This window comes from Manacus candei, unplaced genomic scaffold (genome assembly GCF_025592945.1).
Source record: "Manacus candei isolate 608988 ecotype Guabito, Panama unplaced genomic scaffold, ASM2559294v1 h1tg000019l, whole genome shotgun sequence".
In the NCBI taxonomy this organism is placed as follows: Eukaryota; Metazoa; Chordata; class Aves; order Passeriformes; family Pipridae; genus Manacus; species Manacus candei.
Window position 1 is genome coordinate 4,693,936 of NW_026138067.1, and position 23,326 is coordinate 4,717,261.

The 23,326-nt window shown below is 39.1% G+C and overlaps 1 protein-coding gene across 6 annotated transcripts; it reads right to left on the reverse strand.

Annotated features, from left to right (window-relative positions):
* ANKRD46 (ankyrin repeat domain 46) lies at positions 1 to 22,338 on the reverse strand. 6 transcript variants are annotated; one of them, XM_051785239.1, is made up of 5 exons: positions 22,205 to 22,251; positions 15,924 to 16,127; positions 7,871 to 8,211; positions 6,393 to 6,551; positions 1 to 1,886 (listed from the first exon to the last, which is right to left on the reverse strand). In XM_051785239.1, exons 3-5 carry the CDS (start codon positions 8,179 to 8,181, stop codon positions 1,670 to 1,672), a joined length of 687 nt encoding a protein of 228 aa, XP_051641199.1. In that variant the 5' UTR covers positions 8,182 to 8,211; positions 15,924 to 16,127; positions 22,205 to 22,251; the 3' UTR covers positions 1 to 1,669. The 6 variants fall into 6 exon arrangements, with proteins under 6 accessions (XP_051641199.1, XP_051641198.1, XP_051641196.1 ...); XM_051785238.1 differs by lacking the exon at positions 22,205 to 22,251 and adding an exon at positions 21,878 to 22,117; XM_051785236.1 differs by lacking the exon at positions 15,924 to 16,127 and having other exon boundaries at positions 22,205 to 22,338.
* Between the last annotated feature and the right edge of the window lie 988 nt (positions 22,339 to 23,326).

The window sequence follows — 23,326 nt, forward strand, 5'->3', positions numbered from 1 at the left end:
TATTTCCTACATATATTTATTTGTGGCATTCACCCATACTGAGAATACAATTACAAATTATGCAGATAATACATACTGAAAGACAACATGATTATTCAAGATACAGAGTATTATTTACAGAAATGTAGTTATTTAGACAAGTAAATGTAATTCAGGTATACAATTTTATATTTATCTGTTGCTGAACAATGGTACAATAACTGAAATATTCAGAAGAGGAGTATGCTCTCATCTGGTTTTAAATAAAAAAGTATCATTTCATTAAACTCTAACTTAAGAATTCAGACTAAGATTTATTCAGATGCAATTTAGAAAGGGGCCCAGCTCAGTGAAACCCATGTCACACATCAAAACAAAGACAACAACCCTCTTAACTCAAACGAATAAACCAGAAAGAAAAATACAGATGGTACCAGAACAGAAAGATGTAGGTTACTTCTATCAATACTTATCAACTGTATAAGAAATGTTTGATGTTATTCAGCAACAATTTAGGAGTCATAGAAGATTCATATCCCTAGGTTGTTTACAACAAAGGATTTCACAGCAAAGTACAGAATGGGTCAAGATTTCATTTCATACAGTGCTCTTAAATATTAATATTTTAAATACTTTTATTCTGCATATTCAGAAAACAATTCATAAGCCTGTAAGTGCTGTCTGAAAACAACTGAAATGGAAAACAATTCCAGAAAGGAATTCTATTCAATCAAGTTCTCTCCACAAACATGAAAACAACAAAGTGATACAGTTCAGCCTGGTCCTTGTGGGAGGAAGAAAAAGTTATCCTTCACGACATACTTCACAGTGACCTTACAGAATTATTACAAACACAGCAGAACACCCAAATTACTTTTTAATCACCCTTACAAAGAAAGGTTTGCTTAGTAACATTTTAACAAAACCGCAAAATTTTGAGCCCACGGCTGAAATAACTTTACTTCCAAAGCACAACAAACATCTTTGTTCTACAGAATTATTTCAGGCAGGTACTAACAACATTAAATTCATCTGAGGAAGATGTACTACATTGATCTAATAAATAAAGGAGCGATCTATACATTGAAGACATAGTAAAACTTGAACTATTCTTTTTATAAACTAGCAGATACAAAACTATGGAGAGGCATTAAAATAACTATGGAGTTGCAGCTTATTATTATCAATATATCAGAATGTGTTATTACATTATTGAGATTTCTTGAGGAGGACTTTTAAAAGAGTATTTCTCTTCTAAGAAAAATTTCTCCTAAGAGTATCTTCTTTCTATGTGCTTCAACTGAAGCACATACAAAAAAAACCTGACAATAGATTTACCTCTCTTTATAGGGAAAATAGAACAAATTTTGTTCTGTACTAGGATATATTTTTGATACCCAGGAATTTAACATTCATTATGAAAGGCCTTTTCTAAACATAATATTTTATCAGAGAGGGTTATCTTCACATCTTGCTTGCAAATCAAAGTAAGTCAGAGGTAGCTTAGGAATGCTTTAGAATTTAGTGTTTTATTTCAAATTAATTAATCCCTATTTCAAAGGGGTTAATATTAAGTACAAAAGGCAAACAGTATATACAGCTGCCACTGTCTGCACCAGAAGAATAATTCCAAGAAGCTCAAAATAAGATTAGAACGGGGGAAAGCACAGTGCACTTTTTTGCATTTGCTTCAGTGCACCAGTTCAGGCTGGTTCTCTACAAAAGGAAGCACCCCACTAACATAGTAGGCTATTCCAAGCGACAGAAGAGCAATGACAATGATGAGGAGAAGCACTCTCCAGAAGCCCAGGTCTTCCACAAACTCTTGCCATGTTGTGCGGAAACTGGAAAGAACTCCTTCACCTTGCTGCAGGTTTGGATTAAGGAGGGAATGGCTTTCCATTGCACTATGAAGGATTAAAGTTAAAAATACATCAGAGCAAAAGAATGCACCTTTAAATATGACAGTAATCCTACTAAGGGCAACTGAAACATTCTAAATTAAAAATTAAACCCACCTACAGATTTATAGCATTGCCTCTGCTAAATCGAGACAAAGCAGGCCAGGAAAACACTCTTAACTCTAAACTTAATGTAGTTGCATGGATGTTTTATTAACCTGTGCAAAGAGACTGATATCTGTATATAAACAACTGCCCTGAATTTGCAGGCTTGCCTCCTAGAAGCTTTCAAAAGTCAGTCCTCATAATTCCTACTAAATATAGCTTAGTAAAATATAATGAAGCATAAGCTAAAACCTCAAGGGGCCCAGCTCTTGTTAACAAAACAAATTATGACTAAAAATAAACTCTGATGAATAAAATGGAAACTTTAACCACTATTAATTTAGATGCAGAATTCTGTAGTGATCTTTACTACTCTCCTGCATGTCTTAGTTAGAGGCCTCCTCTCTAGCATAAAAAAAAAAATCACATAAACCAATAAATTTGGGTAACAAGAAGTTCAGAAACATTCTGAACAAGTTGGCATTGCTGTGTTTTCTACCATATGGCTTTCAGCAACTGCCTTGATGTTTTAACATTGCACTAGCAATCCATCAGGCCCCCTTAAATTGTCAGATTATAAATTAGGGACTAAAACTTACACTTTTAAATGAGAAACAAATATAAAATGGGAACAAGGCACTCATTTTGACAATGAATCACCTTTAGAAAATATGTAAGTTGTCCCCAATACTGTATGGCTTCTTGCATAATTCTGCCAATTTTGCTGGTTTCACAATTAGTTTATAACAGGAAACTTTCTCTGTTGCTGTCTGAAAAACCTCATGAAGAATAGCAAAACTTTCTCATTGCTTGATTGCACTTAAAATTTTGACCATCTGCACAGTCCTACTGCTTTTCACTTGAGTGAAATTACATACATGGGTGTTTACAGGACTGGGCTCTGACAAGCACGGAAAGGAAATGGTGGAATCAATTACTCAATGATGTCAATAGAAGAACGTAAGCAGGGAAAAAAAAATTTTTTCCTTGGTTCTAACTGCTTTCAGTTACCATATTCCTAGATACATCTTCTAGCACTAATAATAAAAAATTAAAAAAAATTCAGGGGAAAATAATTTCCAAGTCAAAACTAATTATAGAAATGCTGCTCTTCTTGGTGACAGTAATGAATTGACAAATGATCGTCATCAGAAAAAATCTCTCTTCTAAGATTACACCACGAGAAAACTTCACACTATTCATATGGTATTTTTTCTCAGGAAGTACAGCCACTGAAGAACAATTAGCCTAAACTCCCACAGCTTGCTGTAGTATTGCAGCATCATGTGCAGACTTCAGAAATTGCCTGTTAAACAGCTTGTATTTTTGTTTTTTAAATATTTACAATCCTGTAAAGCTATTTTTGCTTGCCCATAGCTGCAGGATTTAGTCATCGTCCTTGCTTATTATGATTTCCCAAGCAAAGCAAGGGGTTTAATAAAAGACAGCCATTGGTGTAGAAGAGAACAGAACAACTTACTCATTAAGTACTAACTAGTTAATACATAACTACAGAGAGGTTAAATAAAGGTGCCATGCAATTTAAGTGAAAAGATCACATGCTTCTCATTAAAAGGAAAAGGGTGCATAGAAAACATTTTTTCTATTTTATATTACCACCCAATTAAAATCTATGCTATGCAAGATATTTTTTCTTATGATGAATTGCAGCTGCGTAAGAACAGGTAATGCAGCAATGTGCCCCCAGAAGAGTTTGTGCCACACAGCCCAGACAGATGTTCTCTTCTTTTTCCAACAGGACATGGAAGCTCGCATTTGGACGCGCTTGTGGGCACAGCCACAGGTCCTGCTGGGCTGTGCAGATGGACAGACCGTCTGCGCTGCGAGACAGACAGAGCAAGCTCTGCCTCCTGACAGCACGGCGCTGCTCCCCTCTGGGGGCAGGGCAAAGCCAGTGAAAACACGTCTGACTCGGGAACAGAACTTTGGCCTCTGCTTCCAGAGCAGCAGCAACTGCTGCATGTAACAAGGAGCAGAAAACTAAAGTCAGAGATTGTTTTTAGGAAGAGCATTATTTCTCCACAGGTTCATACATAATGTAAAACATTTGGGGAACGGGCAGGACAGAAGACATTAGTCTAAACGTCTCTAAAATGTGAAAATAATACTAAGAGGGAGGAGTGAAACTGTGGAGGTCTGAAAAGCCAACTGTTACAAAGGCATTATTTATTTACAAAGCAAACAGCACACGAGCTCACTTGCTCTGGCTGCCGTAGGCATCTGCTATTTGTTATTTTTAAAATAATGTATTTCAGACATTTTAAACACATTCCCAAACAAGCTGGGTACTGCACTGTTTATGTCTCTGTGTCTCTCCCCAAGGAGAGTTGCTGACTTCCTTGCCAAAGCAAACAATATAACATTTATGAAGGTCAAATAACAGAAAGGAAGCTATGTTCATTAAAGGGACACTATCCAATCAAAAACTGGAATGGAAATGGGGCTGAGCTGTTGGTCCACATGTTTAAACAAAACCAGCATAAATGCATTTCTGTGGGATGAGCAACTTTCAATAAAATTTAGTGAACTCAGAAAGGTATTATGCACAAATTCTTATAAGTTATAACCATGTAATTTTGAGAATAAAATTAAATTTTCTATTTCAGGGCTTAAAACGGTCTCTCTGATAGGTGTGGTCACCCGATGCGTAAGAAAGAGCTTCAAACCTGTTCACTAGGAGTGTTTGGCATTATTTCTGTAATTTTGTTGGCTTCACCGTTTCTCTTTAGTCAGATAACTCCATCTGCACAGCTTCATTTTCACTTACAGTACAGGTTGTGTACATTTTGACATAACTGATCAACAGTTACGTGACAACACTCCCTGTCTTTTGTGATATAATGTTTCAGTAGTCATAGTTCATGATCATTATTTGACAACATAAAAAAACCTCCAAATTTGAATAACTACAGTGTAAGAGCAAGTATTCCAAAGAACATTGATAGCCTGTTTTAAATATGAATTAAAACTAAAACAGTATTGAAAAGATTTCTTGCATTATTAACCTCAGTTCCATGTTCTGTCATGTTTATTGGCAATTCAATGATTTCTGCAAGAGAATTATCATCCTTTGAAACCTGCAAGGCTTCTTGCCTCATCCAAATCTACAAGAAGACTGTCTTGGAAGCTGATTGTAAAAAAACACTCCCAATTTTCAATCACAAAAGTATTTGTGGTTTATCTGTATCCTTTGGCTCTTATGCTATCATCATCTTTTGTCTTAAACAGTTATTTTGTTCAAAACCAGTATTTCTTGTCAGCAACCACATACACCTCTCAGCTTTCACTCTGCCAAGCTAAAACAAGCTCTAGTTGCTTTCTTTCATAAGGAGATGCTCAGTTCCCTGAGTGCTTCAAGTCATGTCTCTCAATGCTTCTTGAAAGGATAAATTAAACTTTTCGAATGAGAGTAAACAGTCAGTGTTGCTTTAAACAACAGGACTGACAGTTTTCTTCATGTAGTGAAAATATCTCATTTTGTGCTCTGTAGGACTTCACTGCATTTTTCAGGGAAGCATCAACTCCTGGAACTGACTAGTACATCAAGCCTTTTCTCCTATACCTGTGTTTTCTACTTTCCAACTTTTATTTTATGGCATCCAGCTTTTGGTAAAGTGCATTTTGTGCTACTGAATGACAATTTGTTCCTGCTAATTTCCTCCCCCTTGTAACCCCAAGTTTTTGTCTGCGCCATCCCAATTTGGGTTGTCTGTATCTCACGTCTTGGTATCACTAAAATGCTTCTACTTTTTTATTTAAGAAAATCCTAAGTAAACACAGTCCCAGAACCAGACCTTTAAGAATTCATTACTAACTTCCCTCTAACGCAATAATTTCCCTGAAATGGCCAGCAATTTTCCTGAGTTCTTCAGTTCTCCATTAACTATCTCTTTAGCCACCATGACATTCTTATTCTCCATCTTTTCCAGGACTACTGCTGATAAAAATTTCATATATAGCACTACATAAAATACTTTATTCAAATTCAGATAGATGAAAAGTCTGCTACCCCTTCTTTGCAGACATTCCCTCTTATGAAAAGTATGTCAGGTTAGCCTGTGATATTGGCATTTTGCATTTCATGCTATTTTCTCTTTGGCTTTGTGAATATTTATTTTTGAGACTCTGTAATGGAAAATGAGTAATTATTTTTTAAAATTTCTACCATAAAATTAAAATCCCAATAGAAGAAGTTCTTTTTTTCCTTACATTTGATCTGTTTAAATAGATTTTTCCAAAATTTAACATTTGATTTTGATTTGGTCTGATAATATCAGGCCAAACTTCATATTATCTGTTTTGAGGAATAAACAATCAAGTCAATCATAAAAGTCTAAAATCCATAAATGCCATTTCTCCTAGTAATTATTTTTGTTTGGTAAATACCTTTCACTTTCAGCAGTCTGCATTGTTTCCAGCTTTGAATGAGCTCCTCTGTTAAATCCTTTCAACTCTTGCTCCTCCAGGGATTCCAGCAGTCTAATCACATCTTTATTCACACCCCTTCGTTTGGCAAGAACAAGTGGTGTTGCACCTTGATGGTTGCTAAAACAAGCCCACAAAAAGACATAAGGAAAGAAAATTTTAATATAGAAATTTTGTAACAAGTCAACTCAGCATAACATATTACAATTTAGTAACTATTGGAACTATTTCAGTAGTATAGTAGAATAGAATAGTAACTATTTAGAACTATTTTCTGTTGTATCAGACAGTACAAGAATCCTCTCTATACAAGTTACAGCATAATCGGCTATAGAAGAAAATCAGTATATTCAGGTTTGAAATTGTACAACTCTTTTCTCCCTCTAAGTAAAATCAAAATTCGTTGGACTCTAATTGGAATCTCTGGGTGTTAGAGCAAAAAATAAACAGGAGATTTACAGCAACGTTCAAGTTCAAGCCTAATTTCAAGAAAGAATTGTGCAATCTGGCTCCTCAGTTCCTTTTCCATTAGGGTATTAGGACATCAGGCAAAAATGAAATAAAATACAGATGGTCCCTCTGCTGCTATTAAAATAATACTGAATAGGACCAGAGCTGCCTTTAGACCAGGAATTTCCACCAGAGTAGTTTGAAATAAGGGGAATAAAACCCAACCCACAACCCATAAATAATCTGGTCTACCAATAACTAGTTTTGCTGAGTTGAAAACATTAATGAGGTACAGGTGGAAAAGGGACAGATTAAAAAAACTCAAAGGTTTTTTCACATTACTCCTGGTTTTTGCACACGTGAATATGCAGAAAGTTCCACAAACAAAGTAATTCAGTACAGGAATGAAACAGCTAGTTATTTTGCAGCTTGAGAGCTTACATCTGAGTACTGGCATCTGACAGCTGCTGGGAGCCAGAAGGAAAGAATATACAATATTTGAAAGAAGGACTGAGTCATAGACTTTGAGGGAGGGCGAAAACACTGAAAGGAAGCATTGTTACCAGAGGAGTATGGGAATGAACTGACACACATATACTGTATTTTCTTTGTCTTATCCAGTACAACAATAGAACTGCAGTGGAGAAAATTCTTTTAGAGTGGTCAATGTGATTTTTTCCATTGGTGCCAACCACCCACACCTGGCTGTCTGGCCAAACTAAGGCAGCAATCCATCAATGGGGCAAGATTAGACATAGGAGTCCACACCAGTAGCTGATGGTTATTTGCTTTGCCTGTTGCACAGACTAGCAAAAGTGCCCTCATTGTTTTCCTGTCTTCTTAGTTTGTGTTTTTATTAAGTGGTATCTTTAAAAAGTGGAATTGCACCAAATACAGCATTTCAGCAACAGCAAATTTATATGCAAGGCTAGGGTGACAGAAGACTAATTAATATATTATAAATATATGTGCTGTAAAAAATTACTTACCAAATATCAATTTTAAGTCCATTAGAAACTAGGAACTGGATGGTATCAACGTGCCCACACAGGTGAAGAGCTGTGTTACCCTGGTAATCAGTGGCTAGTAGGTCAGCACCAAATTTGTGCAAGAGCTGACAGATGTCTACATTTCCTCTGGCTGCAGCAAGGTGAAGGCCAGTTCGGCCTCGGCTGTCACGAATATTTGGGTCGAAACCGCTCTCTAGCAGTCGTTTGGAATAGTTAAAGTCTCCATCAATACAAGCCTGCAGCAGTGGCACATTTGTCTGGGAGGAGTCATTTACAAAAACGTAGGACATTGTTCTGAATCTCCAGAGGAGGTGACCCACCTGCAAGTTTAAGCAGGAAGAAACGATGGTGAAACCAAGCAAATAAACACAATGCAAATATTCAGGTTCCAAAACAAGAATGCAAACTAGCTTACAAGCCAACTCTGAAATCTTCCTGTCATACACACTAACTTTGTGTGCTGCATTCCCTTCTAGTAATAGGGAAAAAGCCCCATTTAGTCTTACTCACACCTCTGGAAACAGCAGCAAAGCTTTTGTTATTATAGAAAACTGGTAAGATCACTGTCACAAATGCAAGACAGGTGATTAGCATTCACCTACTAAGGAATCACATGTAGTGGTATTGATATTAAAGTGCAAAACACTGCAGATCAGGACAGAAAGGAAGAACCTGTCACAAATGGGGAAACTATAAACAATTCAGTTCACGTGTACAGTGATGTTAACTGCAATTTTTACCAGTTTATAAGCAAAACTACTCCAGTGGGATTTTTATCATCTGAATTTGAACTTCAATACACAAAGTACAGTCAGTTGCTAAAAATGCTAGATTAATGTAAACACTAATTCCTTCATTCTGCAAGAAATACATTTTTCCATACTCTTTGCAGAACATTATTTTTACAGTGCCACAGATATACAAACTACTGAACAAACAAGAATAGCAATACAGACCACAAAAAACTGAATGCACTAGGTGAAACTGCCCACCTGAAAGTGAAAACTGGAAGTGGGTACAAGGAAGACAATGGTAAAATTAAGGACAGAGCTGCTGTGGATTTGACTAGAATCTCAATATGGAAAAGCACAATTGAAGTTTCTCTGGCTTAATATTAAACAAAGGATTAAGTCCTTTTCTGTATCAGGACCTAAAAGAGGAAAATAAATGTTTCACCATAGATTACTTGATATAGAATATTTCATGAACTATGATTTAAGTTTTGCAGAAGAATATTCATGGATGAGTCAAATAATGAGGGTATGATGACACTATGTGCTTATCGGATACAGAAAAGATTACTTGAAAACAGTAAGGGAAAAAGAGAATGACTGAGCAAGAGAATGGTAAAATGTGTATGAGGCAACGCTAAGAAGCAATGATAACATCCAGGGGACTGGACAACAGCCCTCTCTTTGCACTGCCTCGGAGAAGAGGTAGAAAAGAAAAAATAATATAAACCAATACAATTCCTTACAAGAAATCTCAATAAAGATATGACACAATTCAAGTGACAGGAGGGAAAAGTAATTTTACTAGATAAGCTTTGAACATAAAGTAAACTGAAACCTCATTTGAAACAGTATTTTTCACTTGCCCAGGGTTTCTATTTTGGGCTCATGGTGTAACAAGGTTCTAATTAATATTTGAACCTCTTATTAAAACTGCTATAGCCAGATTTAAATTTTCTCATCTATATAAGGTATCCTTCTACACTAGTGCATCCATTCAGCCAGGAGAATGGAAACATGGCCAGTAGCCAAAGAACTCAATTTAAAACGTCTCCTTTTTTGAGAGTTCATAATGTCTATATTTTATAGCTCTTCCCCCATGTTTTAGATCAAATTCAAGATCAAAGTACCTATGTAAGTAATTTCAAAATGTTTATGCACTGGTCTGATTAAGGGCTGTAGCACTTGGGGCTGTTGAGGTTAATAAATCATACTTAAACTTCACTGGGTTGTATTTCCTATCTGGACAAATTCTGCTACATGTATCAACACTGTTTCCCAGTGCAGGAATGCACAACTTTTTTTTTTCTTTCTTGGACACTGAAGAGAAAGAGATAGGAATAAATTCTACGTCCTGGTATCTGTATAAGGAATGATTTTAAGCAGAGTACATTCCCCTACGCTGCATCATCATCATCATCATGGCCAGTCTTCGCAAACGAAGATTTGGGAAAGGTCATTACCCTTCGAGCCTGTGCAGTGGATTTTTTAGGTGAGACACAGTGTGCGCTGAACTGAGCCCACCCTTTAATCCTGAGGTTCATCTGCCGGGGCCGAGCGAGCTCGGACAGTGGCAGCGAGGTCCTCAGGACGTACCACCAGGCCCCCCCCCCCCACTGCAAGTATGTTTTTAAGCACATGATGGTAAATCATTGGCTCAAGAGCCCTTTTCCATAACCATTTCCAATAGCAAAAGGCCAGTTCACTGATACACAGTAAAACTCTACAAGACTGGTGTCATTTAGGGCACTAACAGCTTCCTTATGACTCAATACAACAAGAAAGGACAATGCAATTACTTGCATTTCAATGAATATGTTACACTCCCCTGGATGTTGCAAAGTTAGGATTCCCAGCTGACAGCAATTTCAATTTTCTTGCCCATTTCCCACCCAAATCATAAATATGAGAATCCTTCTTCCACTCTGCTACTCCAATCTTCGCTGATAAAAATAGTGGGACCACTTTCTGTACAATGTGATTGTGACCTCTGCACTAAATCTTCTCTAAAGCAAGATCATAAATCATTTTAAAACCTCCAATTATCAGCCATAGTAACAGCATATCAGCAGCACAAACCCCTATTTGCACTTGACAAAAAGATTGTGATTTGCTTGTAAAAAAATACTTGAGTGTTTAAACCTGTTTAATAAAACAAGGCCTAACATAAAGCAACATGAGAATATTAATACTGGAAGAGACTCAGGCTATTTGAGAAATGGCATGGCATGCTCTGTTATATGTAAGCTAATGTTTATATTTTCATACCAGACGTGTATGTCCGGTAAAGCCTTACAGAATTCCCCAACTGTGACGAAACATTAGCTAATAATACCAGGGGAAAAGTCACCTCCTTATCTTCTCAGAAAAGGAAGCCCAAAGATTAGCAGTTAACAGGATGTATAACTGGAAGTAATTCTGATTTAGAATTTATTATCACTAGAATCTTCTAGAATCAACCACTGATGTGTAGAAGACTAAAGTAAAACCTTAGTATTTCACAGTAAGAAAGACAAAAAATCCCAGCAAATCCAAATCTTTCTTCCCAACACTTGAAGATTGTGGACTAAGCATGCATTCACCAGAAAAAAAAAAAAGGTGGAGGGGAAAATAAGACAATCTGGATCATCTGGTTTGATTTAGCTTTGTGATTAAAAAGATTTTTTTCTACAAACACAATTCTGTTTCACATACGGCTACCTAACCTATGCTAGATATAAGCGGCATACAAAGCTGAACTATGCAGCATCTTTAAAATGTCAGCCCCCAAATGACTGTTCTTGCCTCAAATTTAACCCAACTTAGTAAAATTTCCTGTCTAATAAAACTCTTAAAAAAATTGCGATAGTCAACTTCATTAGATATTTCTGAATAAACAAGAGGTGGTTACATTTCTGACCACATTATGTATCGAAAAGCTTACTGCTTCAATAAGTATCTAATGCTGCAGATTGAGAAACAAAATTTAGAAACACAGTGGCATTAGCCATTCTCTTTAAATTGCTTCTGAAAGTGAATCAGTTAACAACTCCGAACCTGTCTCAAACTGGTACATCTACCATTAAGCACTGATTTTACAGGCACAAATTAGGATAAATGGACTTCTATTAGTAACAAGAAAAAAAATATTGCAAAATGAGCATTCTGAACATCTCTAAAAACTAGTACTACTAAGAGTTAAATAAATCTAGTTTCTAAAGACTGAAATAAATTACTGCTTCTAAAAATGCACCACTATCTGAAAATGTATCTGTTAAATAATAATTTTGCTTTTAAAAAAAAGTTTTGTTGTTAATAACTTGGTACTTTGATAGAAAATTATTTTGTGAAAAAAAAAACACCTAAATTCAAATACATTCTCCCAAGCTGGAAAGATTCCCATCAGAAAGGCATACTATGAGAATACATTTTCCCTAGATTTATACAACATTTATATGGTCTCAACACAATGTACTTTTTAAGTAATAATTTTAGAAATTATGCTGTAAGCCACTTCTTCAATGACACATTTTGGGCTAGTACAGGATAAGAAAACTTAACCAAACTGGTTTGTTTTCAAAAGGAATGCTTATATTAAGTGATTCTGTAAGAATAATTGACTTTTATTCACTAGGAGTCAATTGTCTCTCACTAGGCTGTGTACAATGGTAATTCACTGTCACACAGTGATCTGTTGTAGGACACGTTCACGCCTGCGAAATGCAAATTCTGTCACTTCTTAAACTAGGCTGTAATTTGTACTAACCATGGACAGTTTTATTTTACAGTAAATACATGCTGCTGTCTCTGCCTTCTCATTAAGTTCAACAGCTACCAAACAGCTCCAGAAACAGGAGAGAACAGCTTGACTGTGAGACAGAATCACTAATGGGACCCATCCCTCCACTACAAAAACATTAATAAACCTGCCAAGTTGTGATTAATCACCCAGTCACTGCTACGTAGCATATACCAGTTCTGCAAAACTACAGTATTTTCCAGAACATTCAGAGAAACTGAAGTAATTGTCCCTATTTCAAAACAACACGTCAGGACAACAGGACAATACCAGATTGCTCAATCCTTGAGACTTCTCAATATTAATACACACTTTAACATGTAGAACCTAAGCATCAGTAAGACTACCACTACAGAAGTTGCCACCACCAAAAATGGAAACTAAACCAAAACCAGTAAAAAGTACCATCTCCCACCCTGTGCCACCAAAAAAACCCAATGTGTTACTTGCAACATTTGCATTTGTCATCTCCCTGGTGGCAGACAGCTTCCTCTTTCTGTAATGAGCTTGGAGAGCACTTCAGTGGCCTGCAGAGCTCTTCCTTTTCAGTATTTCAATGAATGAAAAACATTCCAATACTGCTGTTTTCATGCACACATGTATTTATGTGTAAGTCACTGAGAAGTCATTTAACTGAATAAATGTTAGATTTAGTAAAAAACTATGTGATTAGCTCACTTCTGTTTAAGAAAGAACCCCATTACCTAAATCAAGTTCCACTGAGATTTCTGTATCTTCTATTAGAAACCTTTATCTATTCAGTCCAATTGGAACAAAGTTTTATGACTCCACTAATATGGATCTGCTGCTAAAAGCAAGAGCTCAGATTCAATACAGCATGATGTCTGCTTTACATACATCTATGTTTTGCAGCATTTTCCCTTTCTAACTTCAGGATTTTTTTCCAACAGTTCCTGGATTTAAGGATCACAGCAGGCTTGTAACACCCACATCCCCTCTCATGTCTCTAGTCAGACACATGGGTATGTGGTAATAGAAGAACATTTTTTATGTCATTTGTCTTTTGAGTCATTCCCATTCCCTTATACAGACATGAGACATACAGGTATATTCTCTTGATTGCCAGGGCCATCCTGTAAGTAGAAACTTTGGTGCACTGCATATACAAAGGGTTTTACACATATGGTCTACAAAGTGCTTTATGAAAAGGTTTCGACAACTATTGCTGCTCTTTTATGGATCAGCAAACAATAGCATTGGGAAATAGGGATCTTTGCTCATCATTGTACAGCATGTCAACAGTACAAGATAAAAAATATACAAGATTTCAAATGCCAATCCAGAGTTGCAGAATGCTTTCCCAGATAAACAGTACAAGCTTTGTGTATTTATGTACGCAAAATACGGGAACAATAGGAAAGAAATTATCTTTTAAAACACTTTTATCAACAAGCAGATTCCAAATATTTTATCCTTGCTTATCCTATACTTAACCTGTAATTCAGTTGCATTACATCTTCCAGTGCACTTAACTTCTATCAAATATATATCTCAGTATTTTTTAACATTCCTCATTTTTCATCTTCTGCACAAGAACTATTTAAGAAGAAAGGTAATTTACAGATTTCTTCAAATCATCTGTAACTTAAATTCTCCACAACTGGTTCAGGTAAATCAGTAAATAACTGCAGTACTTCTCTGACCTTTGTGCTCAGCTTGAATACATCTGTTTTTATAGAAAGTTATTGAATCACATTGGTCATAATTATCAACCTTTTCACAAACCTTCATTCAAATTCCTTGTCTGTGTCTGCTGGAAACATGTGGGGTATATGTTGATCAAGAAAATATTACAGGTCTTTGAATATTGTTTTGTTATTGGTTTATTTGTTTGGGTTTTAACAGACTAGAGAGAATTTGTTCCACTCCTAATTAAGTGTTTGTGTTTAAATTTGCTGCAGAGTCGAAGCAGTCCTCTGGAAAAGAAGACAACAGTAACTGAGCAACAAAGAATCGCTCCCTCCTGGCGGTGCTCACAGGCTGCCGAGGGAGGTACAGCACTCCTGTCTGGATGGACACTGCCACCACGTGGACTGACACATTTCTGTCCCACTGGAGTGAATCATTGAATCATAAAATGGTTTGAGTTGCAAGGGACCTTAAAGGTCACCTGGTCCAACACCCCTGCCACGGGCAGGGACACCTTCCACCAGACCAGGTTGCTCAAAGTCCCACCCAACCTGGCCTTGCCTTGAACACTGCCAGGGATGGGACATCCACTGATTCTCTGGGCTACTTGTTCCAGTTTTTCACCACCCTCACAGGAAAGAATTTAATCCTTATGTCCATCTAAACCTGCTCTCTTTCAGTTTAAAGCCATTGCCCCTTGTCTCATGCCCTTGTGAAATGCCCCTCTCCAGCCTTCTCGCAGGCTCCCTTTAGGTACCGGTGTGGTGCATAAGCCTGGAGGCACACGGAGCACCTTTTCTACATTTGTGGTGGTTTCTATTTTCCTGAGAAGGAAATGATGAAAAGCATGAAAATAAGATTTTATAAAATTTCTGCAATCCAAAGTGCTATTCCCAATCTCATTCAAGCTCCAGTTCTGTATTAGTGAAATGAGAACTTTGGTATATGAGTTCTGAAGACAAAGGTATTTAATTTTTAAAACTATGCATTTATGCATGTTCTTAAAAAACATCCAAAACTAAATCCGAAACACCTGTCCCCCTACCCACACACAAAAGGCCCAGTCCTTACCTAGGGAAATAGTAAGTCTGAGATGACAAGCCTATTAACATGGGAAAAATTTTCTGTGTCCAGCTGGAATCATCAGAAGTCAGAACTTAATAAGAGCAATAAAGTAAATTAGGAACCTGTCACCAAATTACTTATTACTATACAGTTTGTACTGTCTTAATATTTTTCTTACAATGTGTATAATTGCTTATATGTTCTTGGTCATATATAACCTTGATGACACAGCCTTGGTGTGCAACATCAAATCCAGCTTAGTGGCTAGTGAACGGAAGCAGGTCACTTTAAAAAGCAGATGTCTCCTAAATTTATAGATAGCTGTATGTTGACTTTACCTTTAAAACAATATATTGTTTATTAAACAACTTATTTATTTGTTTATTATTTATTTGTTATTGTTTATTAAAATGCATTGATTTATATCAACAAATAATACCAATGACAAGACAATTAATGCTGTCAGATACCAACTCTTACTATGACTGCTGCTACAGATATTTCTGCTCAGAATTTTCATGTTCACACAGTAAGTCGTTAAACCAGTTAGTCAAAGACAAATAGTTAGCTGATATATTTGCTGTTTCAAATAATCTTTCTAAATCTTTATCAACACTTAACCGTATCATACTGGATCATGTTATGTGACATAGCAAGATGAAATGGTAATATTTTTAAGGTTGTGTTTCTAATTAATATACACATATTGATGCTATTTTTGCATATGCTTCATATTTCACCATGCTTAGGCTCAAAAATTTCTCCAGGTAGGCAAATCTGTAGTAGTAGTGTCTGTCCAACACAGTACCTTAATGGACCGAAGGGGCCAGCAGCCTGTGGGTTTCCAGGACAACAGGTAAGTCTGAGGAGAATCAGGGAGGCCACCCTCAAGCTCCTGATCTGCAGAGAGGCTGGAATTGACCAAAAATGTAACGGAAGATGATGGAAAAGAACCTGAGAGTAAAGTAGCTCAACTGATGTTTACCAATTGCATCAATGGATCCTACTGAGCCTGGAAACAAGAGACATCACTTGTACAGGGAAAACTTCCACCTTCAGATAACTTAGCAAAAGCCATTCACTTATCTATAAAAGACTCAATATTCAACATGAAACCTATTGTGGATACCAACAGAAAAGAAACTGCTAGGATTAAACAGGAAACCTTGTAGCAGTGAATCTGATGAGAAACTTGTTTAAACATGTCTTAAAATGGCTTTTGGTAGTCTCTCTGCAAACACATGTTTCTTCTTCCCAAGACCCCCCACGGCAGTGTTATCTCAGGAATGTCCTGGGAAGATGTCCTAAGGTGTTTCATTGGACCTTGTTAACCCCTTCCTGTGACTGGGTGTTCCTGTAAGCCCCCTGAGACTTCTAATTGGTTACTTTGTGAATCCTCCTAAACCCTATAAATGTAACATCCCCAGCAATAAACTCTCTCTTGCCTCCTCTCCACACCCGGTGTGCTGTCTCCGTGCCTGCCATGGGACCACGTGGGTGCTGGGGGGACGGGAGGGCACCTCTCCCCTCCAGGCTCAGGGCCAGAAACCCCTGAGGAAACCCCTGGAGTTCCCTTTCCCCATCCCTCAAGACATCGGAATGGTTCATCAGATGGAGATGGAACTAGAACTGGGCTCCCCCACGTCGTGGGTGGGGAAAGGGATCCAGAAAACCTTGGGCCACAGGGGCTGGGGAAAAACCTACCATCTAAAAGACCAGACAAGATCCATTGACCTGCCTCCTCCAGCAGGATGTAGAGAGACTTTGCATAATGCTATCAGATATCCCATTGTTTTCTCCCTCTCTGATCACCCTTCCCCAGTATCATCTTGCTTACTGGAAATAACAAATCCTTTTTCTCCCAAATGTAAATACTGGATCTGAGAAATGTAAATCCCTTTTCTCCCCCGCTACTCCTGCTGCTCCTGCTGCTCCTTTTTTCACTCCTGCTACTGGAAATGCTAATAGACTGTGGAATCCCCTATGTGGCATAACCTTGCCTCCTTATTAGCATGTTAAGCCCCTGAGATCCTTAAATAGTGGTTCGTGTTTTCAATAAAGGTATTCCAGTTTTTACCCCCATATATGGGATCGTGTTAGCTTTATTGGACTGTTACAGAAACCTGATATCTAGTCAATAAATGGAAATACTCATGTTTCTTTAAAAAGGTTTTACAAGTTCTGTTTGAGAAAGGATGAAGAGAAATTGTGAAATTGTGCAAAAGAAAAGTCCATGTCAATTATTACTCCTGTGAATAGGAAGCTAACATAAAAGTAGCCAAAACAGATCACAGCAAAGGTCCATTTGAGCCTAATATAATTTTTCAAATGGTGGCCAAAAGCAAAGGCCAGGAAAACACACAGAATAGAGCAAGCATATATAATACTGCTTTTTCTATTCAAAATGGGTAGGGTTTCTATGTATTTGACTCCCTCTCCACCTCTGAATCTGCCCTTTCTTCTTAATCAACATAAATACTTCTAATATCCACAACACACTCTGGTAAGTTCTCCAACTCAAGTTACCTGTGAAAAACAACAGCTTTTGATCTTTCTGAATCAAGGCCTTGTTAGCTTCACCTGTGGACCACCAGATCTCCTGCAGGAAAAAGGGACAGTGGACCCTACCCATTCTTTTCATGCCACTCATGATTCTACAGGTCTTCATCTTATCCTCCTCAGACATCCCTTTCTAGGATGAATTTTCAAGTCCCAGCTTCCTTGGTCATTCCCCATTTGGAATAGTCTATGACCATTCTTGCTTTGATTCTCTGAATATCACTCATTTCTACTACATGTTGTCTGAGCCACGAGTCAGACCAGGGATGACTCGACCAGAGTGTTTTTGGTGAACCATGGAGTAACCCAGTGGCATGACAAGATTCCTTGCTTTGTTCTTTACTTGTTTCTCAATAGTATTCACTATCTGGTTTACCTTTTTCACTGCTGCTTAGTGCTGCTGTTACATTTTCATGGAACCATTCATCATAACTACAAAATACTGCTCATTATTGAGAGCTCAGTGTTTCATATAGGAAGTTAGGATTCTTTTTATGCTATCTGAATCACTCTACCTACACTGAAGTCATGTGCCATTATGTTATATTACCCAGCTACTCAGTCTTACAGGGTCCTTCTGCAGCTTTTCATAGCTGACCCATGTCATTGGCAAATACTATCACCTTGTTGCTCACTGCCTTTTCTAGGCTGTTCATGGAAATTCTAATAGTTCAGAATCCAGAACTGAACCCCACAGAACTAAAATTATTCCACGAAAAAGACTGATCATAAGTTCACTAAAACTGCTGTCCTGGATCAGATCGATCCCTCTTGCCCAGCACTTTGCTTTCAAGAGTGGCCATCAGAGATCCTTTGGGAGAGCACATGAGCCTGTCTGCTTCCTGCAGTTCATTCCCCAAACACACCCCACCAGCCACCACAGCCCCTCAACAGTCTCATTGTCCACCTTTTAATCCCTTCTCGAGCCTGCCCACATTCCACCTCCACAGCCACCCATGTCATCTTTCCCTATATCCAGCTGAAACCACCCTCCCACCTGTCCCAGCAAGCAACTCCGATGCCAGGGCTGCAAGACTGGATGAATAATTCTCACTTTATCCATTGCCTTAATTTCATAAGTCTTGGTCATGACCCAGATATCTCCTCTGTGAACAATACTGACTTTACAGTCTCTCCTCTTAAGGAAGCTGATCTCCTTGTCCCTTTCAGTTGCCTTTCTCTAACTCGCTGTATCCTTCTTCCGATGCAGAGACCAGAACCATGCACACTATCCCAGATGTTGGTGCACCAAGCTGGAGCAGCAAAATGGTGCGAGGTGACAGCAAAATGGTGTCATCTGTCTTCTTCTCACTACCTCTCTGAGGACAGTCACTATTTTCCTGGCTCTTTGGCTGCCATGGCACACTGAGCTTAGGTTTCCAGGGAACACTCAGTGGTGACTCCAAGTGCTTTCTCTCGAGTGGTGGCTGTCAGTTCTGAGTTCAGCACCATGTGAGCACAGTTTAGATTATTCTACCCAAGATACCATCCTACTTTGTGCACACTGAAGCTCACTGTGCCACCTTTCTGCCCCCTTCCCTTTTTTGGAAATTTCTTTTTTTCTTCTTTTTAAGTTTTCAATCCAACTATTTCTGCAACTAAGAAATCTCCTAGGTGCTATAAGCATCAAGTCTCCTCAGAGTACTTTTTTCTGATGCTTCCTGAAAATCCACATCAGTTGTATCTACAATCCTGTGCAGCAATCCTCTGAAGATGTACTCAAACTCAGGCAGAACCAGTCCCTAACATACTAACACACAGCACAGATAGGCAAACACTTCTCTGAACAAAAAAAGTTGAGATGAAGAAGACAGACAAGCATTCTACACAATCCATGGGAAACCCATACACCAGAGGCCTTCCCTGAAATGTGCTGCTGCCCTTTTTCTGCTACCATTCATTATTGCTGGTCAGACACCAATAGGAGGTCTTGAGCACAATGAAGAATATAACCCCATCAACAAACGTTGCAGGATTTATGTCTTTGACTTTATGTCATAAAATTCAGCTGATGTAGCTGCACTACTTGGATGTGAGAAATCTGCTGAGTGACAAAACTGGTGTTTAAGCAGCTCTGTTCCACTCAGCCAATTGAAATTTTACTGAGGAGTAAAAGAAAGACATGCCACTTGGAAAAGTGGTGTTGACACATGAATCAAAGCCAGAAGCTAAGTTCTGTAACAGATATGGCTTCAGTGAGGTGCTGAGCAAGGTAAAACTTCTTTCCACATATTTATTAAGTATCACTTTAAACAGCAAAGCAAACCTCAACAAAACTGACCATTTCAGTATTTGTGCTCTTGACTTAGATGAAGACAGAATCACAATAAATACTGACAATTGAACTTTGGTGGAACAAGCCCACGCACCCAAGACATGCCTGTCATCTACTCCAAGAGCATTCTGTGGATGGTCTCTGCAGAAAGCTGAATGCATCGGGAACCATGTATTTCACATAACGTGTATAAACCAATGCCTTCTAAAATATTTTATCTGCTTATTAATTGACCTACCTGGAAGCAGAACATCCACAGCTGCAATCATGTGGGAGGCAATCAACTGACAGACTACTCAAAAGACAAGAGCACCAAGAGCCCCAAAATACCCATATCCAGCACACCCAAATCCCTAGAATAGTCACTAGTAGTTCACTCCTTGGATGAGCAGGTATCTCGGGTCCTGGGCTGCAGATGAGGACTTCAAGGCCACACGTGTTCTGACATTAAGTGCACGAGAATATGAGGTGGGATAATACAGTCAACTTAAAGCACTGCTTCAAATCCCTGCTCTTCCGGATGAGACAACTCTAACTAAAGGATATAAATCTGCTGAGAGGAAATCTGTCACTGATTACAGATCAGAACAGATTTTTATAGTGCCCTCTTGCAGAGGCAAACTCACATTGCTCTGGTAAGAAGACAGATGTACATACTACACTTCACCCCTCACCTTACTCTTCACATCTTCTCTTCAACTCAAAAAGAGAGCAATTAGGCAGCATAATTTTCTGACTGTCACCAACCCTACTATTTAGACTGGAAACACTACTAAAAATATTTTTCTTCTAAAAAACATATTTAACAAGTTCTTGCTAATAATCTATTTCACAAATGAACAAAAAAGGAAAATTGATCTATAGTCTACAGGTAACATTAAGCTTAGAACTTTGCTGCAGCAAACAAAATCATTATTTGAACATATCAGTCACATTCTATCTAAAAAGTGTTGGGCTTTCACTCTTCCTTGACCTTTTGGAAGGCTGCTCTTGAACATCAGTGCTTTCTGGTAGTTAGAAATTTTCATGTTATTAATCTTAAAATCTGTGTTAAATTATTCATGTATCAACATAATTCTTTAGCTCAATTTATTCCCTTCTCAGTGTTTACCTTGATGGGTTTGATAGAGAGCAAAAAAGGCCTTTATTCGACAAAATTAAAAAAGCCAAATGCTTCTTCCAACAGACTCTTAACTTCCCTACCTGTCCAAGGCACATCTTCCTGCACCTTTCCACTTTACTTTTTTACCTGAGAATGATTAACATTATACAAAGTATTCTAGAGTTCTGTTCAAGGGCAATAACTACTTCTTTTACTGGATCACTATAGTCACCATCTACTTTTTCCACATTGCATACCTTGTAACTACCTAACACATACTTCGGTTTTGTGTTGCTTTCAACCAGTAAGAATTTCTTCTGTATATTGTTTCCTTACAAGGTTACAACTGTAAACCCTCGTTCTTTAAATTGCTACAGTACTTATTTCATATTCTAGTTCTCAGGATCACCCCATTCTTTCTGTGTAGTCCCATAACTCTCTTCTATATTGCCAGTGCTTCCCAATTCTTCATCACTGCCAAATGAAGACAGTAAAGTTTTAATTGCTACCTCCAGATCTCTATGAAATATTTAATAAGATTGGTCTCAAGACAGATCTTCAAAGAACTAATTTTATACTCTTTGATACTCAGATTTGATGGATTTTCCATTCAACATTACTCACCGTAGTTTGTCTCCAGTTACTTCCCTATCCTCTTTACAACTCGGGTGTTAGCCCTACCTTTTCAGCACAGTAACAATGTGCAATGGCCTTAGTGTCGTCAGGAAAAAAAACGGGAACTACTCCATTTCCCTTAAAAACAGTAACTGCTTTATCAAAGACAGTTTTGAGGACAGATTGAAGTACGTATTTTAGTTTCACTTACCCTCGTTGTTTTCACCTAGAAAGCGCGTTCCAAAGCCACACACTTACCAACGTCCTGTCAGGAGGGCGGACGCGTTCCCGTGCCCGTTCCCCTCCCTTCCCGTTCTGAAGGCTGGCATTGCTCCCGCTGTTCTCCCACCAAACCTCTTCCCACCAAACCGCATCACCGCGCTCCACCTCCACGGCTCCCGGGCCGGGCACTGCCCAGGGCCCGTCCCCGAGTCCCCACCCGGGCCTGGCACACCTCTGGGTTAGGCGAAATCGCCCTGCCTGCTCTCCCAGCCCCCGGCCCTGCCCTCCCGGCCCTCCCGGCCCGCTCCCGCCGTACCTGCCCGGGCTCTCGGGGCGCTCGGGGCCGGAACGGGCGGGCGGACGGGCCGGGGGGCGCGGGGGGCGGAACGGGCGCCCCCTCCTGGGCGGAGGCCGCCGCCGCCGGGCGGGCCCCGCACGGTCCGTCCCTCAGAGCGCGGCTCGGCCGAGCCAGGGGAGCGGTGCCGGCCCGCTGGGAGGCAGGGAATCAGAAACAGTGCGGCCAGCAGCACCTGGACAGGGATCATCCTCATGTACTCGGCACCGGCGAGGCCGCACCTCGAGTCCCGTGTCCAGTTCTGGGCCCCTCACTGCAGGAAGGACACTGAGGTGCCGGAGTGGATCCAGAGAAGGGCAAGGGAGCTGGTGAAGGGTCTGGAGCACTAGTCTTCTGAGGAGCGGCTTAGGGAGCTGGGGGTGTTCAGCCTGGAGAGGAGGAGGCTCAGGGGTGACCTTATTGCTCTCTACAACTCCCTGAAAGGAGGTCGTAGGTGAGTATCGGCATCTTCTCCCAGATAACACGCAACAGCATCAGAGGACGTGACCTCACTCTGTGCCAGGGGAGGTATAAGTTGGACATTAGGGGGAATTTCTTAACAGAACCGGTGATTAGACATTGGAATGAGCTGCCCAGGGACGTGATGGAGTTACTGTCCCTGAAGGTGTTTAAGGAAAGACTGGACGTGGCACTTTGTGCTGTAGTTTATTTCACATGGTGGTGTTCGGTCACAGGTGGGACTCGATCTCGGAGGTCTTTTCCAACCTAATTGACTCTGTAATTTTGATGCTTCTGTATATGCTATCCCCATAACACCACAAAAATCAGCAAGATAAAAATTCAGGTAAAAGTACAGTTCCTCTGCCCCCACATCATTTCAGCACTTATACTCCGTGAGTATAAGTAAATGGGGGGGCGGGAGGGTTGAAGTTATTTGACTTCCCTGCCCCTGTTCTCACACACAATCTTGCCTTTCGTAATGAGGACAGTAAGAGGAATCAAAGATCCTTAAAGCCTGGTCTGGAGTGTCATGATTTAGGCACTTTAGTCTTCTTGCAGTAGCAAGCAGGTTACTGCTGTGGTTAATGGTGTGCCTGCCTTTAGCCACCGTGTTGGGTATCTGCTTGCCCAGGGCCATCAGGA

Excerpts from the sequence above, each read along its gene's own strand:
- ANKRD46 (XM_051785236.1), bottom strand. The coding sequence starts at position 8,181 with ATGTCCTACGTTTTTGTAAATGACTCCTCCCAGACAAATGTGCCACTG. Across the intron at positions 6,552-7,870 it reads GGACTTAAAATTGATATTTG|CAACCATCAAGGTGCAACAC; the intron begins GTAAGTAATTTT and ends GGCTTGTTTTAG. Across the intron at positions 1,887-6,392 it reads CAGACTGCTGAAAGTGAAAG|TGCAATGGAAAGCCATTCCC; the intron begins GTATTTACCAAA and ends AATCCTTCATAG.